At 45.7% G+C, this 16,109-nt stretch overlaps 1 protein-coding gene across 4 annotated transcripts in view; it reads left to right on the forward strand.

Moving 5' to 3' along the window:
• PECAM1 (platelet and endothelial cell adhesion molecule 1) overlaps nt 1-16,109 on the forward strand; it is a 63,815-nt gene that overhangs the window by 26,325 nt on the left and 21,381 nt on the right. For all 4 annotated transcript variants that reach the window (XM_044938761.2, XM_025279822.3, XM_025279823.3 and 1 more), the window contains 7 exons: nt 2,825-3,100; nt 7,126-7,410; nt 8,244-8,351; nt 9,883-9,910; nt 10,597-10,673; nt 13,152-13,205; nt 14,568-14,630. In XM_044938761.2, the coding sequence (XP_044794696.2) occupies nt 2,825-3,100; nt 7,126-7,410; nt 8,244-8,351; nt 9,883-9,910; nt 10,597-10,673; nt 13,152-13,205; nt 14,568-14,630 (891 nt within the window). The remainder of the gene's footprint in view (nt 1-2,824; nt 3,101-7,125; nt 7,411-8,243; nt 8,352-9,882; nt 9,911-10,596; nt 10,674-13,151; nt 13,206-14,567; nt 14,631-16,109) is intronic.

Genomic DNA, 16,109 nt, shown 5'->3' on the forward strand with positions numbered 1-16,109 from the left:
GGGAGAGAGGAGTAAAAACAAGAGGCTGAATGGCAGCAAGTGGGTACTTCTTCTCAGGGTACAGGTCAGATGCATCAAGATCAATGTTGTTGGCAAAAGTCACATTTGTGGCTTTGTTGTGGCTGTATGCTGATTAAGTGGCCTCCGAATCCACAGGATTCTGCTGCTTGAACAGGCACTCACCCGAAAGGTCAGGGAGGAAACACTGCTTAGTCAACGCTAAGCTTTAAGATTTTACTTTTTTTTTTTGCCATCAGTTCAGTTCAGTTCAATCGCTAGGTAGTGTCCGACTCTTTGCGACCCCATGAATCGCAGCACGCCAGGCCTCCCTGTCCATCACCAACTCCCGGAGTTCACTCAGACTCACGTCCCTCGAGTCAGTGATGCCATCCAGCCATCTCATCCTCTGGCGTCCCCTTCTCCTCCTGCCCCCAATCCCTCCCAGCATCAGAGTCTTTTCCAATGAGTCAGCTCTTTGCATGAGGTGGCCAAAGTACTGGAGTTTCAGCTTTAGCCTCATTCCTTCCAAAGAAATCCCAGGGCTGATCTCCTTCAGAATGGACTGGTTGGATCTCCTTGAAGTCCAAGGGACTCTCAAGAGTCTTCTCCAATACCACAGTTCAAAAGCATCAATTCTTTGGTGCTCAGCCTTCTTCACAGTCCAACTCTCACATCCATACATGACCACAGGAAAAACCATAGCCTTGACTAGACGGACCTTTGTTGGCAAAGTAATGTCTCTGCTTTTGAATATGCTATCTAGGTTGGACATAACTTTCCTTCCAAGGAGTAAGCGTCTTTTAATTTCATGGCTGCAGTCACCATCTGCAGTGATTTTGGAGCCCAGAAAAATAAAGTCTGACACTGTTTCCACTGTTTCCCCATCTATTTGCCATGAAGTGATGGGACCAGATGCCCATGATCTTCGTTTTCTGAATGTTGAGCTTTAAGCCAACTTTTTCACTCTCCACTTTCACTTTCATCAAGAGGCTTTTTAGTTCCTCTTCACTTTCTGCCATAAGGGTGGTGTCATCTGCATATCTGAGGTTATTGATATTTCTCATGGGAATCTTGATTCCAGCTTGTGCTTCTTCCAGCCCAGTGTTTCTCATGATGTACTCTGCATAGAAGTTAAATAAGCAGGGTGACAGTATACAGCCTTGATGTACTCCTTTTCCTATTTGGAACCAGTCTGTTGTTCCATGTCCAGTTCTAACTGCTGCTTCCTGACCTGCATACAGATTTCTCAAGAGGCAGGTCAGGTGGTCTTGTATTCCCATCTCTTGAAGAATTTCCCACAGTTCATTGTGATCCACACAGTCAAAGGCTTTGGCATAGTCAATAAAGCAGAAATAGATGTTTTTCTGGTAAATGGGATCTTAGTTCCCTAACCAGGGATCGAACTTTTGCCCTCTGCAGTGGAAGCTTGGAGTCTTAACCACTGGACTGCCAGGGAAGTCCCTAAGTTCCAGTTTTTGATGCCTCTCCTGGCTTACCCAAAGGGCTGGGACCCCTACTGGGTAGAAGTAGATACCTGGAGCACTTAGAGCCGGGCTTCTCAGACTTGAATGTGCACAAAACACCTGGCTACAGCGCAGTTAGATTGGGGTCAGGCTTTGTGTCTTTCACCAGCGTCTTGGAGATGCTGGTGCTGCTGGGCCCCGGACCACACTTTGAGGAGCGGGATGTGAAACGCCAGTCAAGCTGTTGCTGTCACTGTGCTTCTTCAGTAGTCATGGTCCTTCAGTTGAGCCTTCAGTGTAAATCCAGCCAAGGTTTTAGTCTCAACCGAAGCAGGATTTTAGCGGTCATCTACCGGATAAGGAAATAATATACAAGACAAATGTGAGTCATTCCATTGTAATTCTTTGTGTTGTTGTAGTTCTTGTGAGGAGGTCATTTCATCCTATTAGCTTTATAAATAAGCTAATTTCTAAATAATGGCCTAGTATAATTCTTGTTTCTGAGGCATGAAACTTACAATCAGGAGAGGCTGAGGCACTGAGAATTTGTTTTAAAATATATTGTTGGATACTTGTTACATTTTTTTTTAACATTTCCTTCTATCTTTCTCAATACAAAGAAAGAGATATGAATGTGTGTGTATGTGTGCATCAGATATGTGAAAATAGAAGCATATATTTAGGGGGTTATAATGTTTTTCCTGAATTTGTGTCATCCCTTTTTGTTTATATTATTCTTTCCCTCTCCCTCCTCAAGAATCTTAAAGGAGTCCCCTAAAGGTGGATATGGCCGCAGGCATTTTATTTTATTATTTTTTTTTAATTAATTTTTATCGGAATATAGTTGATTTGCCACGTTGCATTAGTTTCAGCTGTATAGTAAAGTGAATCAATAATACATAATAGATATCCACTCTTTTTTATATTCTATTCCCATATAGGCCATTACAGAGTATTGAATAGAGTTCCTTGTACTATACCATAGGTCCTTGTTAGTTACCTCTTTTATATATGGTAGTGTGTATATGTCAGTCCAAGTCTCCCAATTTATCCCTCCCAACTCCCCACCCACTTCCCCCTGTGGTAACCATAGGTTTGCTTTCTACATCTGTGAATCTTTTTCTGTTTTATAAATAAGTTCACTGGTACCATTTTTTAAGATCCCACATATAAGCAATATTATATGATATGTGGCTTTCTCTACCTGACGTCCTTCACTAAGTGTGGCGATCTCTGGGTCCAGGCAGGCATTTTAAATTAGAGCAATGATAGAGAAAGCCAAGCCCAGAGTTTGCAGAAGGAACACCTTGGGCTGGATGTCTTGTCTCAGATTGTTTCTTTCTCTCTCTCTGTCATTCTAGAAATGCTCTCCAAGCCCAGTATTTTTCATGACTCCAGGTCCGAGGTGATTAAAGGACAGACCATTGAAGTCAGTTGTCAGTCCGTAAACGGAACGGCGCCTATTTTTTATCAGCTTTCAAACACAAGTAAGCCCGTGGCGAATCAGAGTGTGGGCTCAAACGAGCCTGCAATATTCCGAGATAAACCCATGAAAGATGTAGAATACTGGTGCAGTGCAGACAATTGCCATTCCCACAGCAAGATGTTAAGTGAAGTTCTGCGAGTCAAGGTGATAGGTAAGTCTCTGTGCTATGAGAAGAATCCATGGGGGACTGCGGTTTTAGTTCACATTTTCAAAGGTTTGGGAGTGGACAAGAGAAGTGGATGATACTTGTGCAAAGTCCATAAACATGACACGTGCCAAAGCAGGACCAAAGCCCAAGTAACTGGGGCTGGAAAATATCTGGTGGTTATCCGTGTGGCTGGCATCATCTATTTTCAGAAACTTTCGAGTGAACTGTTGAAATATAAGTCAAGTGTCCCAACTTGAGGAAGCACAAAAGTTGTGCTTTGGGGTTCCCTTAGCATTTGCTCCTTTTCATTTATTTATTAGGCTGCGCTGGGTCTTATGTGCAGCATGTAGAATCTTTAGTTGTGGCATATGGGATCTAGTTCCCCAACCAGGGATCCCACCCTGGCTGCCTGCATTGGGAGAGCAGAGTCTGGATCACCAGGGAAGTTCCATTTGCTCCTTTTTATAGTGTGATTTATTTATTTTGGGTTGTGCTGGGTCTTCATCGCCGTACGTCTCTTCTCTAGTTGTGAGTGGGAGCTCCCCTTTGTGGCAGAGCGTGGGCTTCTCATCGCGGTGGCTCTTCTAGTTTCAGAGCAGGGGCTCTAGGCACTCGGGCTGCATTAGCTGCAGCTCCCGGGCTCTAGAGCACAGGCTCAATTGTTGAGGCACACGGGCTTAGTTGCTCTGCGGCATGTGAGATCTTCTCAGACCAGGGATCGATCCTGTGTATCCTGCATTGGCAGGTGGATTCTTTACCACTGAGCCAGCAGGGAAGTCCCCGTTTGTCCCTTTTTAGATGAACTGACAGTCCTCTCTGGGAAATGTAGACCAGAGCTCTTCTCTACCATGGATGCTGGACCCCTGGCAGGGCAAATTCTGTCATGTGTGGAAATTTCAGCGGTCAGAGCTGCAGGCCAACAGTCACTGGGACTCTCATACTCCAGAGAAATATACCATTGTCCTGGGGTGAATAGTTTTCCTTGAGCCTTGGTCTCGTACCTTTCAGAAGGCCTTAGGAGTGCCATTACTTGCAGCTCTGAGATGTTCAGCATCTTATTGTAAAAAGCTTAATAAGGCTTCCTCTTCTCCTTGTTGTTTAAGGACTGCTTATCTGCACGTGCCATGAGGTGGACATCTTGAGTTGGATAGTGATACCTCCTATAATTTTTTCTCGGGAGGGGCCATACTAGTCGGCTTGCAGGATCTCAGTTCCCTGACCAAGGATTTAGCCCATGTTCCCTGCAGTGAAAACCCAGAATCCTAATCTCTAAGCCATCAGGGGACTCCCTGATTCCTCCTACTATTAATGTATAGCCTAAGAGTAACAATGTGGGAGGCCTAGGTTTGATCCCTGGGTTGGGAAGATCCCCTGGAGAAGGGAAAGGCTACCCACTCCAGTATTCAGGCCTAGAGAATTCCATGGACTGTATGGTCCATGGAGTCACCAAGAGTCAGACACAACTGAGTGCCTTTCACTTCACTTCATTGAGTAACTATACTTCTCAAATGAGCATTGGTAGCTAATAAGCACCTCATGCCATAGGTCATAACAACAACAACAAAAAAGATATATTCTTTGTATCTCCTGATTAAATAGTGAAGAAACATTTTAACGTATTTGAATAGTAATGCAAATAAATATTTAAAAAATGTTACCAGGCAACACATTATTAACTCTCCTGCAAACTCTCCTTACAGTGATGATAATAGGAATTAAGGGCATGAAAATATCATCTGGCTTGAGTGGGAAGAGCTGGGCCAGGAACTAGGGCTCTATGATGGGTAGGCGGAGAGGGCTCAAGATGTTCTCTAGCCTAGTCAAATAGGTGATCAAAAGGCTCCGTGGGGCAGCTCAAAAGGCTGGGGATGGATGACTGGAAAGTAAGGTTGGGAATAGAGAGTCATTGGATATAAACTTGTAGAGTAACTGAGCCTAACCGTGAAGGGCATCAGTTGCCAGTCAGAGGAGCTGGGGCTTTGCCCTGTGTGCAGTGAAGAGCTAGAAGGAAGGAGGGCATGCTGAGAACTGGGTCTTTGGAAGATTCACCTGCTGGTCGCATCAGTTAGAAGGGGTGGGGACTTCAAACCTTACAGTGCTTTAAGAAGCTAATGTAGAGGCCCATGTGAAACTCTTGGTTTTTAGCAGGTCAGTATTGGACTTCCCTTGTGATCTAGTGGTTAAAAATCCACCTGCCAATCAGGTTGGATCCCTGGTCTGGGAAGATTCCACATGCCATGGAGCAACTTAGGCCATGGGTCACAGCTACTGAAGCCCACATGTTCTAGAGTCCACACTCCAAAACAAGAGAAGCCACCTCAATGAGAAGCCCTTGCACCCAACTAGAGAAAGTCTGCATGCAGCAACAAAAACCCAGTGCTACCAAAAATTAATGAATTAAAAAAATAAAGTGGGTCAATATTAGTGGCTAATGTTTATGAGCACCGATCATATGTCCAACCCTCTGTGAATTATGTTAGTAAATTAGTCCCATTCACACTTACAATAGCCATGTAAGCACCATATTCATATCATCCTTATTTTACAATGAGGCAACTAGGGCTTAAGATAAACAGCTGGTGGCCAGTAATGCTGGGAATTTTGGCCAGGCAGTCTGGCTCCTAAGCCTGGCTTGTCACCACCTCCTTGTGTTTCACAAGAAGAGAAGCTGTCAGGTCAGGCTGCACCATTCAGGAGCCTTCCTTGTGATCAACTCCTGCCATCCCACACCAGGCCAGGTGCTCTCTTTTGTTGGATCAGCAGCTCCATGGTCTGGCCACCCCCTGCACTCACAAGAGGGTGGTTCATAAATCAGATCTTGGTCTGCTGATCAGTTCATTCTCCCACTAATAGTACTGTACTTGGGAAGACAGTTTAGGCTCAGAATTTTGGTGGCTAGACATGGAATAAAAGGGGCTCTAGGAGGAAGGTGAGTTCTGCTCAGATCTGCTGGGAGTGAGAGGCTGGCAGGGCTTCTTGGTGGAAATGCACAGGTTAAAGTCAAGACATGGAATTCAGGAGAGTAACCTGGACTAGAACTATGTATCTAAGCTTTAGATGCTGTGTGTTTATGCATTAAATGTGCAAATAGAAGCTATCATGTAGGTGAAATCACCAAAGATGAGAAAGGAGATGGCAAACTGAGGACTGAATTTTGCAGAATGTCCTAATTTAGGGAGCAAAAATTGATGAATAAAGAGGAAATGGCAGGCGAGGAGGTAAGAGAATCAGAGTGAGGCCTCACGGGAGCCCAGGGGAAGCTGAATTCCAAAGGAAGGGCTGGGTGACAGGTAAGAGCTGTAGGAAGGCCAAGGACTGAAAGACAGGAAGAACATCCAACATGGATTTGACCTGCAGGAAACTCGGGGATGAGTTAGTTGGGAATCAGGTGACCTTGGAGTTTCTTCAAAACCAAAAATGCAGTGCAGTTTCAGAAGCAGAGGGACAGAATTCAGGTTCCCAAGCTCACAAGGAAGTGGGAAATACGGACATGAAAGCAACTGGTTTAGATCATTCAGAGGAGGAGAAAGACAGGACAAGCGCTAGAGAAGGCAGTGTGTCAAGGTTATTTGCTCATAAGATCTGGAAATGCCCTGCATCTGGGTTAAGCAGAGGGAGAGAAATCACTCACACACACACACACACACACACACTCACAATCACATATACAAACTCACCCAGAATAGACCCCAACAGAACACATAAGCTAATTGTATAGTTAAGCTGAGTGGTCAGTAATACTGGATTGGCCAAAAGGTTTGTTGGAGTTTTTCCATAACATCTATGTCCAACCCAATACTTGAGGTGGTAAATGAAGCGGGGTGGTGGTGGTGTCCCTAGCCTCTTGTGTCTAATCAGCGTGTGAGGACAGGTGTCCATTGCTGCCCTTCTGGGCTCATTGGGGGAGTACAGGGCAAAGTCTAAGTCCGAGTCATGATTACAGAAGGCTGGCCGTGACCAGCGGCCGTGTCATGCTCCTCCCCTTGCCCACTTCTCTGCTCAGCACTAATCCTTTTCCTGCCTTCCAGCCCCAGTGGATGAAGCCCAGCTCATTATCTTGAAGAAGGAGGTGGAGCCTGGGGAGTCCATTGAGCTTTACTGCTCCGTGAACGAAGGATCCATTCCTATCACGTACAAGTTTTACAAAGAAAAGGAGAGCAAACCCTTCTACCAAGACACCATAAATGCCACCGAGATCATTTGGCATGAGACCACGGCCAGCAAGGAGCACGAGGGACAGTATTACTGCACGGCCTCCAACAGAGCCAACCTTTCCAAACACGTGATCCAAAGCAACACACTGACCGTCAGAGGTAAGAGGTCTCAACGGCAGAATGCAGTGCAAGCTGCAAGCTCAAGGCCAGAAAGCACATCTGAGAGGAGATGGCTGGGAACTTAGTGCATCTTGCTATGGGCCAAGGGACCAACATCCACTAGGCTCTTTGGTGGCAGGTAACAAACCTCCACTTAAGTTAAGTATGAAAGAGGAAGTGATTATTATAAGGAACTAGAAGGATTTCACACAGTCCTCATTACAAACTTCTTGGTGCAGAGACACCAATTTGGATCAAGCGTCCATCCATGGACCGCCTATGGTCGAGGGGAGTGGGGCATGCAGAACAGACACAGTTAGAGGGGCCCACCTGGGTGGGTAGAGGATGATGTATAGAGAGGGAAGAGGGGTGAACAGACAGCTTAAAAAGCATCTTCCTCAGTCCTACGTTCCCCTCAGGTCACCACTGACTCTATAGCAGAAACAAACATTTCTGCACCTACTACAGAGTCCCTCAGAGGTAGATGCTCAGTGAAAGACACGAGTGACAAGGATATAAAAATCAGTCTTATATGTTGCTTAAGTGACGTGAAGTGAAGTGAAAGTCACTTAGTTGTGTCCTACTCTTTCCAATCCTATGGACTGTATAGTCCATAGAATTCTGGCCAGAGTACTGGAGTGGTTAGCCGTTCCCTTCTCCAGGGGATCTTCCTGACCCAGGGATCAAACCCAGGTCTACTACATTGCATGTGGATTCTTTACCATCTGAGCCACCAGGGAAGCCCATTTGTTGCATAAGGCTGTGCTATTTCTTACTGGCAGAGGGATAAACATATATTTTTAAATTTTTTTTTCTTTTTTTTTCATTTCCAGTCTATCTTGCCCCCTGGAAGAAAGGACTCATTGCGGTGGTGGTCATCGGAGTGATCATTGTCACCTTGGTACTTGGAGCCAAATGCTATTTTCTGAAGAAAGCCAAGGGTGAGCATAGTCCTTTCATTCCATCCTGCCAGGCTGCCCTGCCAGGGAACCTGCCATGGAGGTGAGGGGCCTCAGCCTCATGGGAAGCTTGTGCCCTGGTCCAGTGGGAGCCGAGGGCATGTGGCTGATGACGCTTATTTTACTCCTGGGGTGTCACCTTCCTAACCAAAGACATTGCCTTTGGTGGGTATGAGCTTTTACTGCCCTTTGGAGTTAGCCAGGCATGAGTGAAAGCCTTTGCTTTCTGAGTTGGGCTCCCAGGAAAAGACGAATTTGGGGGGAATGTTGCATCTATGTGTGATCAGAAGTAGCTCTTCATGTGGGGCTTTGGCCACACCTAGTTCTACAGTTGGTAGAGTTGGGCATGAGTGGAGACACCCTCCACCGCACCCCCCAACACACACACACTGAATGCCTCCCGGTCAATCTTCTGCTTGTGCTATGATTTCTACCCTGTACTTGGGGTTATCCATACATAGAAGGGAAGCCAGGATTATCCACTGACAATGAGGAATCAGTCAACTAAGCAAGACTCAAGCAAAAGGGCACAGCATCAGTAAAGTCTGCAAGAAAATAATAATAATAATTTTTTTTCAAATTTTGTTTATTTATTTTGGCTGTGCTGGTTCTTCATTGCTGCATAGGCTTTCTCTAGTTGCAGGGAGAGGGGGCTATTCTTTGTCGCAGTGCACGGGCTTCTCACTACGGTGGCTTCTCTTGTTGCAGAGCAGGGGTTCTAGAGTGAGCGGCGGTAGCAGCTGTGGCTTGTGGGCTCTAGAGCACAGGCTCAGTAGTTGTGGCGCACGGGCTTTGTTGCCCCCGAGGCATGTGAAATCTTCTGGGACCAAGGATCGAACCCACGTCCCCTGCACTGGCAGGCGGATTCTTTACCACTGGACCCCCCAGAGAAGCCCTGCAACATTTTTTTTTTGAGATAAGGCAGGTTCTGTCGGAGACCCCTGGGTTGCTGCCGGGGACAGGAGGGACCACATGAGATGAGGTGGGGTTTTTTCAAAGCAGGAAGGGGGCAGCCCCTCTGGGAAAATGGTCTTCAGGGCAAACCGCTTCCTCAGGGTCAGTCTGCCCTTTGTCTCAGGGACAGTCTGGCCATTGTCTCAGACCAGTTTGGGATTCAAAGCACGGGGATTGATTTAACCTTTACTTTGGGGAAGGTCTTGGAGCAAAGAGATGGTCGCCCATTTATCTGGCTCATCTGTTTCCTGTGCTGTGATCTTCCTCTTTGCCACACTCCACGAAGGGAAGCTGCTCCTGGTTGAAATAGTTGAAATGTCCAATTTCATGGGAAATGATGTGAAATCTCTTGGTATAAGACCAAGAGAAGACCTGCTTTGTTTATTTGTTTGTTTTCCTTTTTAAAAAAAACTGTGACTATATTTGGCTTTCTGTTCTCTCTTTTTATGGGTGTTCAGTCTTCAAAAAACAAGTCCAATATGGTTGAAATGAGTGTTCCCATCTGATGTGGATGTGGGTTCTTTATTCTGACTTTGGTTCTTCTCTTTGTCTTTTAAAGCCAAGCAGATGCCTGTGGAGATGTCCAGGTCAGTGTCTTTTGGAAGAGGGGAGGCTGATCTGTGGGTGTGGATAGACTCATCTGGCAAGGATTTCTGTCATTAGGAAGTCTTCAGTGGTTCTTGGCAAACTCAAAAAATTTAGGACCTTGAGTGTGAGCTATGGAGGGATGTGTGTGTGTGTGTGTGTGTGTGTGTGTGTGTAAGATTGCAAACTGTCCTTCAGGAGAAGTAATGGCTTTATTCTGAGATCATGTCCTTTCTACACGTTTCCTTATGAAATTATCATGGTGGTAGATGGAATTAAAAATTTTTTAACTTAAATGGCAAAGTAGAGTTTCCTTAAACAATGGTTGTACTAGTCTTACTGTTCTTGAGATCTAAACTCCCCAAATATGGAAACAATCTCTCTGTTCCTGAGAGAAAACGTTAACACAGGATAAGGAATCCCCTCCCGACATGGGATTCACCCAACAAAGGATTCCTCGTGTTCGTGCATCCTTTGGTCCGGACACTGATTTCAATGGCAAAAAGGTTTTTGTCCAATAATCATAGAACTGGAGAAAGCATGAGTTCCCAATAAGAGAGTAAAATTTTCCTCATTGCAGATAACTCCTCCCGGTTTTTCTCATGCACTCTTTGACTATGTTGTTAGTTTGGAGTTAGAGCCAAGAAAAATGTTATTTCTTTTTCCTTTTTTTAAATTTCAATTTAAGGCCAGCCGTACCGCTTCTGAACTCCAACAATGAGAAGACATTGTCGGATGCCGGTACTGAAGCCGACAGACACTACGGTACTGTCATGGTTTTGTGCCGTTGTTAAGAATTTTTCCCGGCTTGCTCCCCATCTCTTATCCTTCTGAGAAGCAGAATCCGTGGGTGGTAGGGTGAGGTTGAACGGGAAACTCTGGCTTCAGGCAGAGGCGCCTAATCTAATCAGTCATTGGGTGGTGGGCTAGGAAGCAAAACAAAAACGTCAGAAGAAAGGCAGAACACAGTGTTCTAATTTCCCCACCTTTTAAATATTCCAAGGAACGAAAGGTGGGGAATAATTACAATGCTGCGGACAACCACGTGAGTTCTTTGCAAACGCGGGACACTGCCCTCGTGTAATCATTTTCCACTTGTAAGATAGAAACCAGCTATGAAATGAAGGCACTGGTAAAACATCTCAGATGAAATTATTTCTTGCAAGCACAAGGCAATTTCAAACTTGCCACGATGGGAAACGCATTTAAAGATTTCACGGTTAGCAGTTGTACTTAAAGAAATGGTACAATCAAAGAATACTTAGTCGTGCGGTTAAGTGCAAGCTTGAGAGTCAGCTCAACTCAGAGCCAGTCCCGGGAGTCCTTTTCTTTCTTTCTTTTTTTTTAATTTGTCACCGGCTGCACCGGGTCTTTGTTACTGCGTGCAGGCTTTCTCTGGTTATGGAGCGTGGGGGCTGCTCTCTAGTTGTCATGTGCAGGCGTTTCATTATGGTGGGGTCTCGTTGCGGAGCGTGGACCATAGGGCTTGCGGGCTTCAGCAGTTGCTCAGCATGGGCTCAGTAGTTGTGGTGCGTGGGCTTAGCTGCCCCACAGCATGTGGGAGCTTCCCCAACCAGAGATGGAACCGGTGTCCCCTGCATTGCAAGGTGGATTCTTAACCACTTGACTACCAGGGAAGCCCCAGAGAGTTCTTAATCCCATTAAATCTTGGAGAAAATTATTCAAGCCCTTAGCAGGGGTGCTGGCTCTTTCCCAGAGAGGGGCATGATTACATCACATGAAGAGTTCTGTCCCAGATAGGTTTGGGAGTTGAACACTTATGTTCTTTTTTAATTTTGTAACAGTGTCCCACAAAATAAGAAATTTTTAGAATACCCTCTTTACAGGGAAGTCTTGAGAAATATTTTGAGAAGAGCAATTCCTATTGTACAGAATCACAAACTTTTTAAAAAGTAAAATAAAATATTTGTCATAGTAAAAGTAATGTGCCAATAAAGAGAAGAGAGCAAATATGTCATTTGAGAAACTCCATTCAGAAAAATTTGGTGGATATTTAGCAAAAAGTAATCCAATACTATACAGAAAATACCTCTTTCTGGTATTAAGTGGGTTCTGTTGGTAATATGTATCATGTATACATAAGTATGGGCTTCCCTGGCGGCTCAGACGGTAAAGAATCTGCCTGAAGTGCAGGTTCTATCCCTGGGTTGGGAAGATCCTCTGGAGAAGGGAATGGCTACTTATTCCAGCATTCTTGCCTGGAGAGTTCCATGGACAGAGGAGCCTGGCGGGCTACAGTCTGTGGGGTAGCAAAGAGGTGGACATGACTGAGTGATTAACATATATAAGTAATATATGATACTTTAAATACTGATACTTATATTAAAATAGAATTTCCTCTCAATTTTCCAAAATGCAGGAACTACTACAGTTCTTATTATATTTTTCTCTGCATGGATTATTTTAGCTTATAAGTATATGTTCGTAATCACAACATGCGTACATGCTCAGTCGCTCAGTTGTCTCCTACTCTTTGCAACCCTATGGGATTTAGCCCACCAGGTTCCTCTGTCCATGGAAATTTCCAGGTAGGAGTACTGGAGTAGGTTGCCATGTCCAACTCCAGGGGATCTTCCTGACCAGGGGATCAAACCCACATCTCTTGCGTCTCCTGCATTGGCAGGCAGATTCTTCACCACTGCATCACCTGGGAAGCCCAGTAATCATGATAGTAATTAGTAAATACATAATGACATGGAATGGAAAACCATGTGCTCTTCAGGGATAATATTTATAGCATTCATAAGAATTCTTTCTAATAAAGAACAACTTGGTTAAAAAAAAAAATCAAAGAATTTTTCCCCATGCCCAGGTGGCAGCCTGAGGTACTGCAGTATCTTTAAACCATGTTCTCATGGACCCAGTTCTCTAGATAGAAAGGATTAGTTCACCAGTATCTTTCATGCTTCTTGGCACTGGCTCATCCCTTCTAGAATTAAGCTTAATTTCTTTTGAAACTGCTTCTAGTGAACAATTCTGAATTTTGAACCATTCATAAATAGATGTGGACATCACACCGGTTTTAGAAAGACACCACACTGCGGGTTGGATGGGGCCCAGGGGCACTGGGAGGGTATTCAGAACCCAGATACACTGTGGTTGCCAACTGTGCTGAAGAATTTGGCCTGGACTTCTCTTATTAGTGGCACTGAGTCGTTTACAATTTATGTAGAAAACTAGGAACTCCATGGTCTCTCACAATGATTGCTGTTTTTCAACTAGGTTACAATGAAGATGTTGGAAACCATGCAATGAAGCCATTAAATGAAAATAAAGGTAATTGTCTAATTTTTAAAAAATTAGAAATCTTTGTTTTTATATCAAAGATGCCTAGGAAAAGAACTAAAACTGTTAAGACCCCATGGCTGTTTCCTCACCTCCTTTAAATAGAGATGGCTCTTGGTTTTTCCAAAGACACTATCTAGCATCTGTTGTTACTTGTCTTAAAAGTAAGCAGCAGTGTTATTTTATTTTTCATTTGTATTTTTCATTTTTATTAGACATTTAGTAGATACAAAATAATGTTTATAACATGTGTAAAATTTAAACAATAGCAATTCAATAAATACCTACCCATTATCCTTAAAGAAAAAAAAGACCATTTCTACTATGTGTATTTCTCCCCACCCCAGCATCTTTAACACTTTTTCTTTTGCCAGCTTTACTGAGATATACTTGTCATATAACATTGTATAAATTAAAGTGTACAATGTGATGATTTGCAGTAACTCTGTATTGGAAAAAACACCCTGTGCCTCTGCTATTCAAGAGAGAAAGCTTCCTGACTTGTTTAGTAGCCCATTCTGAAATCAGAAAGTTCCATTTTGGGTGTAACTGGATTTCCTATGCTTACGCCTCACACTCTTCAAGCACTTTGAGGCTGGGGGTCCCGTTCCTCATTTCCTGAGATCCTCACCGTCTTGGAGAAAGCGTTCTGTGCCTGTGGTCAAGGAGAGGGCTTCTAGAGGTAACTGCTGTGACCCATGCTGGCTGGATTCTGGATCTACTTTGCAAGTCCGCCCACTGCGGTGACATTGGGCCTGACCCGGAGGCCCTTCCACACCCTGGGAGCGCAGGCTTCCTCACCACGTCACCCAGCCTCAGCTTTCTCACCCACTTCAGTTCAGCTCAGTTCAGTGGCTCAGTCGTGTCCAACTCTTTGTGACCCTGTGAATCGCAGCACGCCAGGCCTCCCTGTCCATCACCAACTCCCAGAGTTCACTCAAACTCACGTCCATCGAGTCGGTGATGCCATCCAGCCATCTCATCCTCTGTCGTCCCCTTCTCCTCCTGCCCCCAATCCCTCCCAGCATCAGGGTCTTTTCCAATGAGTCAACTCTTCGCATGAGGTAGCCAAAGTGTTGGAGTTTCAGCTTTAGCATCAGTCCTTCCAAAGAACACCTAGGACTGATCTCCTTTAGATGGACTGGTTGGATGTCCTTGCAGTCCAAGGGACTCTCAAGAGTCTTCTCAGCCACTTAGAGTGGCATTAACTGTGTGTCTGGTTTTCCCATTAAAAAATACTGATTAATTTGATCATATGAGTAGAAACCTCTCGTGTGGCCTGAGTCCCCACCCCACCACCCCGGACCCAAGGAGACCCTGTCTGACCACAGGCTGCTGTTTTCTTTCGAGCAGAGCCTCTGACCTTGGATGTGGAGTACACAGAAGTGGAAGTGACCTCCCCTGAGCCTCACCGAGGTAACGCCAGCCTGTGAGGGACCCCCACATCATGCTCTCTGGGTGTAGACGCCGGACTGGACTGTGCTGCGGCCCTGGGACAAGAGTCCAGTCACCCTCGTCACTCAGGAGGGAGGTGGCCAGCAGACAGGCGGGCTGAACATGCCCGAGGCAGGAGCAGTGATCCCCGTCCAGACTTGGAGATGTACAATTGCATTATCATTTCAGTTCAGTTCAGTTCAGTCGCTCAGTCATGTCCGACTATTTGCGACCCCATGAATCGCAGCACGCCAGGCCTCCCTGTCCATCACCAACTCCCAGAGTTCACCCAGACTCACGTCCATCGAGTCGGTGATGCCATCCAGCCATCTCATCCTCTGTCGTCCCCTTCTCCTCCTGCCCCCAACCCCTCCCAGCATCAGAGTCTTTTCCAATGAGTCAACTCTTTGCATGAGGTGGCCAAAGTACTGGAGTTTCAGCTTTAGCATTATTATTTACCATGCTACTAAAGATGGGTGTGTTTTATTGAGCAGTTACTAGGTGCTAAGACATGGGTGTGTCGAGAGACTGTTTGTAGGCTGCTTCACCCCTGGGTGTTTGAGTGTCCTTCCAGAGGGAGCCCCCTTGCCCCAGTCCAGCATCTTCCTTAAAAAAAATTGCTTACAGACTGAGCTTGTGTAAATGAAATGCGTCTTTGAAGGAGTAAGCAAGGGCTTGGCTATTTAAGGGACAAAGGCTTTTGAAAGCAGAGACTCTCTCCATGGAAACAGTGGCACCAGTATTGTGTGTGTGTGTGTGTGTGTGTGTGTGTGTGTGTGCCTGCTCAGTCGTGTCCGACTCTTTGCAACCTTATGGACTGTAGCCTGCCAGGCTGCTTTGTCCACAGGGTTCTCACAGGCAAGAACACTAGAGTGGGTTGCCATTTCCTCCTCCAGTGGATCTTCCCAACTGAAGGATTGAACCCGCATGTCCTGTGTCTCCTGCATTGGCAGGTGGATTCTTTTACCACTGAACCACCTGGACTTCGGGTTTTGTTTTTCTGTATGTGGTTCTCCTGGCAGGCTGGTTTGGGGGACCAGCTCCTGGCTCTGGTCCTGCACTGGAGAGACTGACTCAGGGTGAGTTAAGTCCACAACAAGTGCTAGAACATCAATCTCAGTTGCTTCTGGCACCACAAAAAGACACACATATCCACCTAAGCCTCCTCAGCTCCCCCAGAGGCTGCCACACCAAGGAAGCAGCCATCCAGCCTTCCCGCCCTGCTGGGAAGCTCATTAGGGCTGTTGCCAAACACCCCACTTCCTGCTGAGGCTGAGGCCAAAGCGTGTTCACTCACCCTGGCACGCCCGGGGCTGCCTCGCAGACCACGCTTCTGTTGCCTCAGCCAGAGCCACTCGCTGAGGGCATTCTCTGGCTCCATCATCTGGAAGGAGTTTGGGGGTCCTTCCTTCCTCCTCTGCTTAGCTCAGTTCCAAGTACCATGTCTGCAGATGTGGGTGT

The sequence above is a fragment of the Bubalus bubalis genome, chromosome 3, assembly GCF_019923935.1.
Source record: "Bubalus bubalis isolate 160015118507 breed Murrah chromosome 3, NDDB_SH_1, whole genome shotgun sequence".
Lineage (NCBI taxonomy): Eukaryota > Metazoa > Chordata > Mammalia > Artiodactyla > Bovidae > Bubalus > Bubalus bubalis.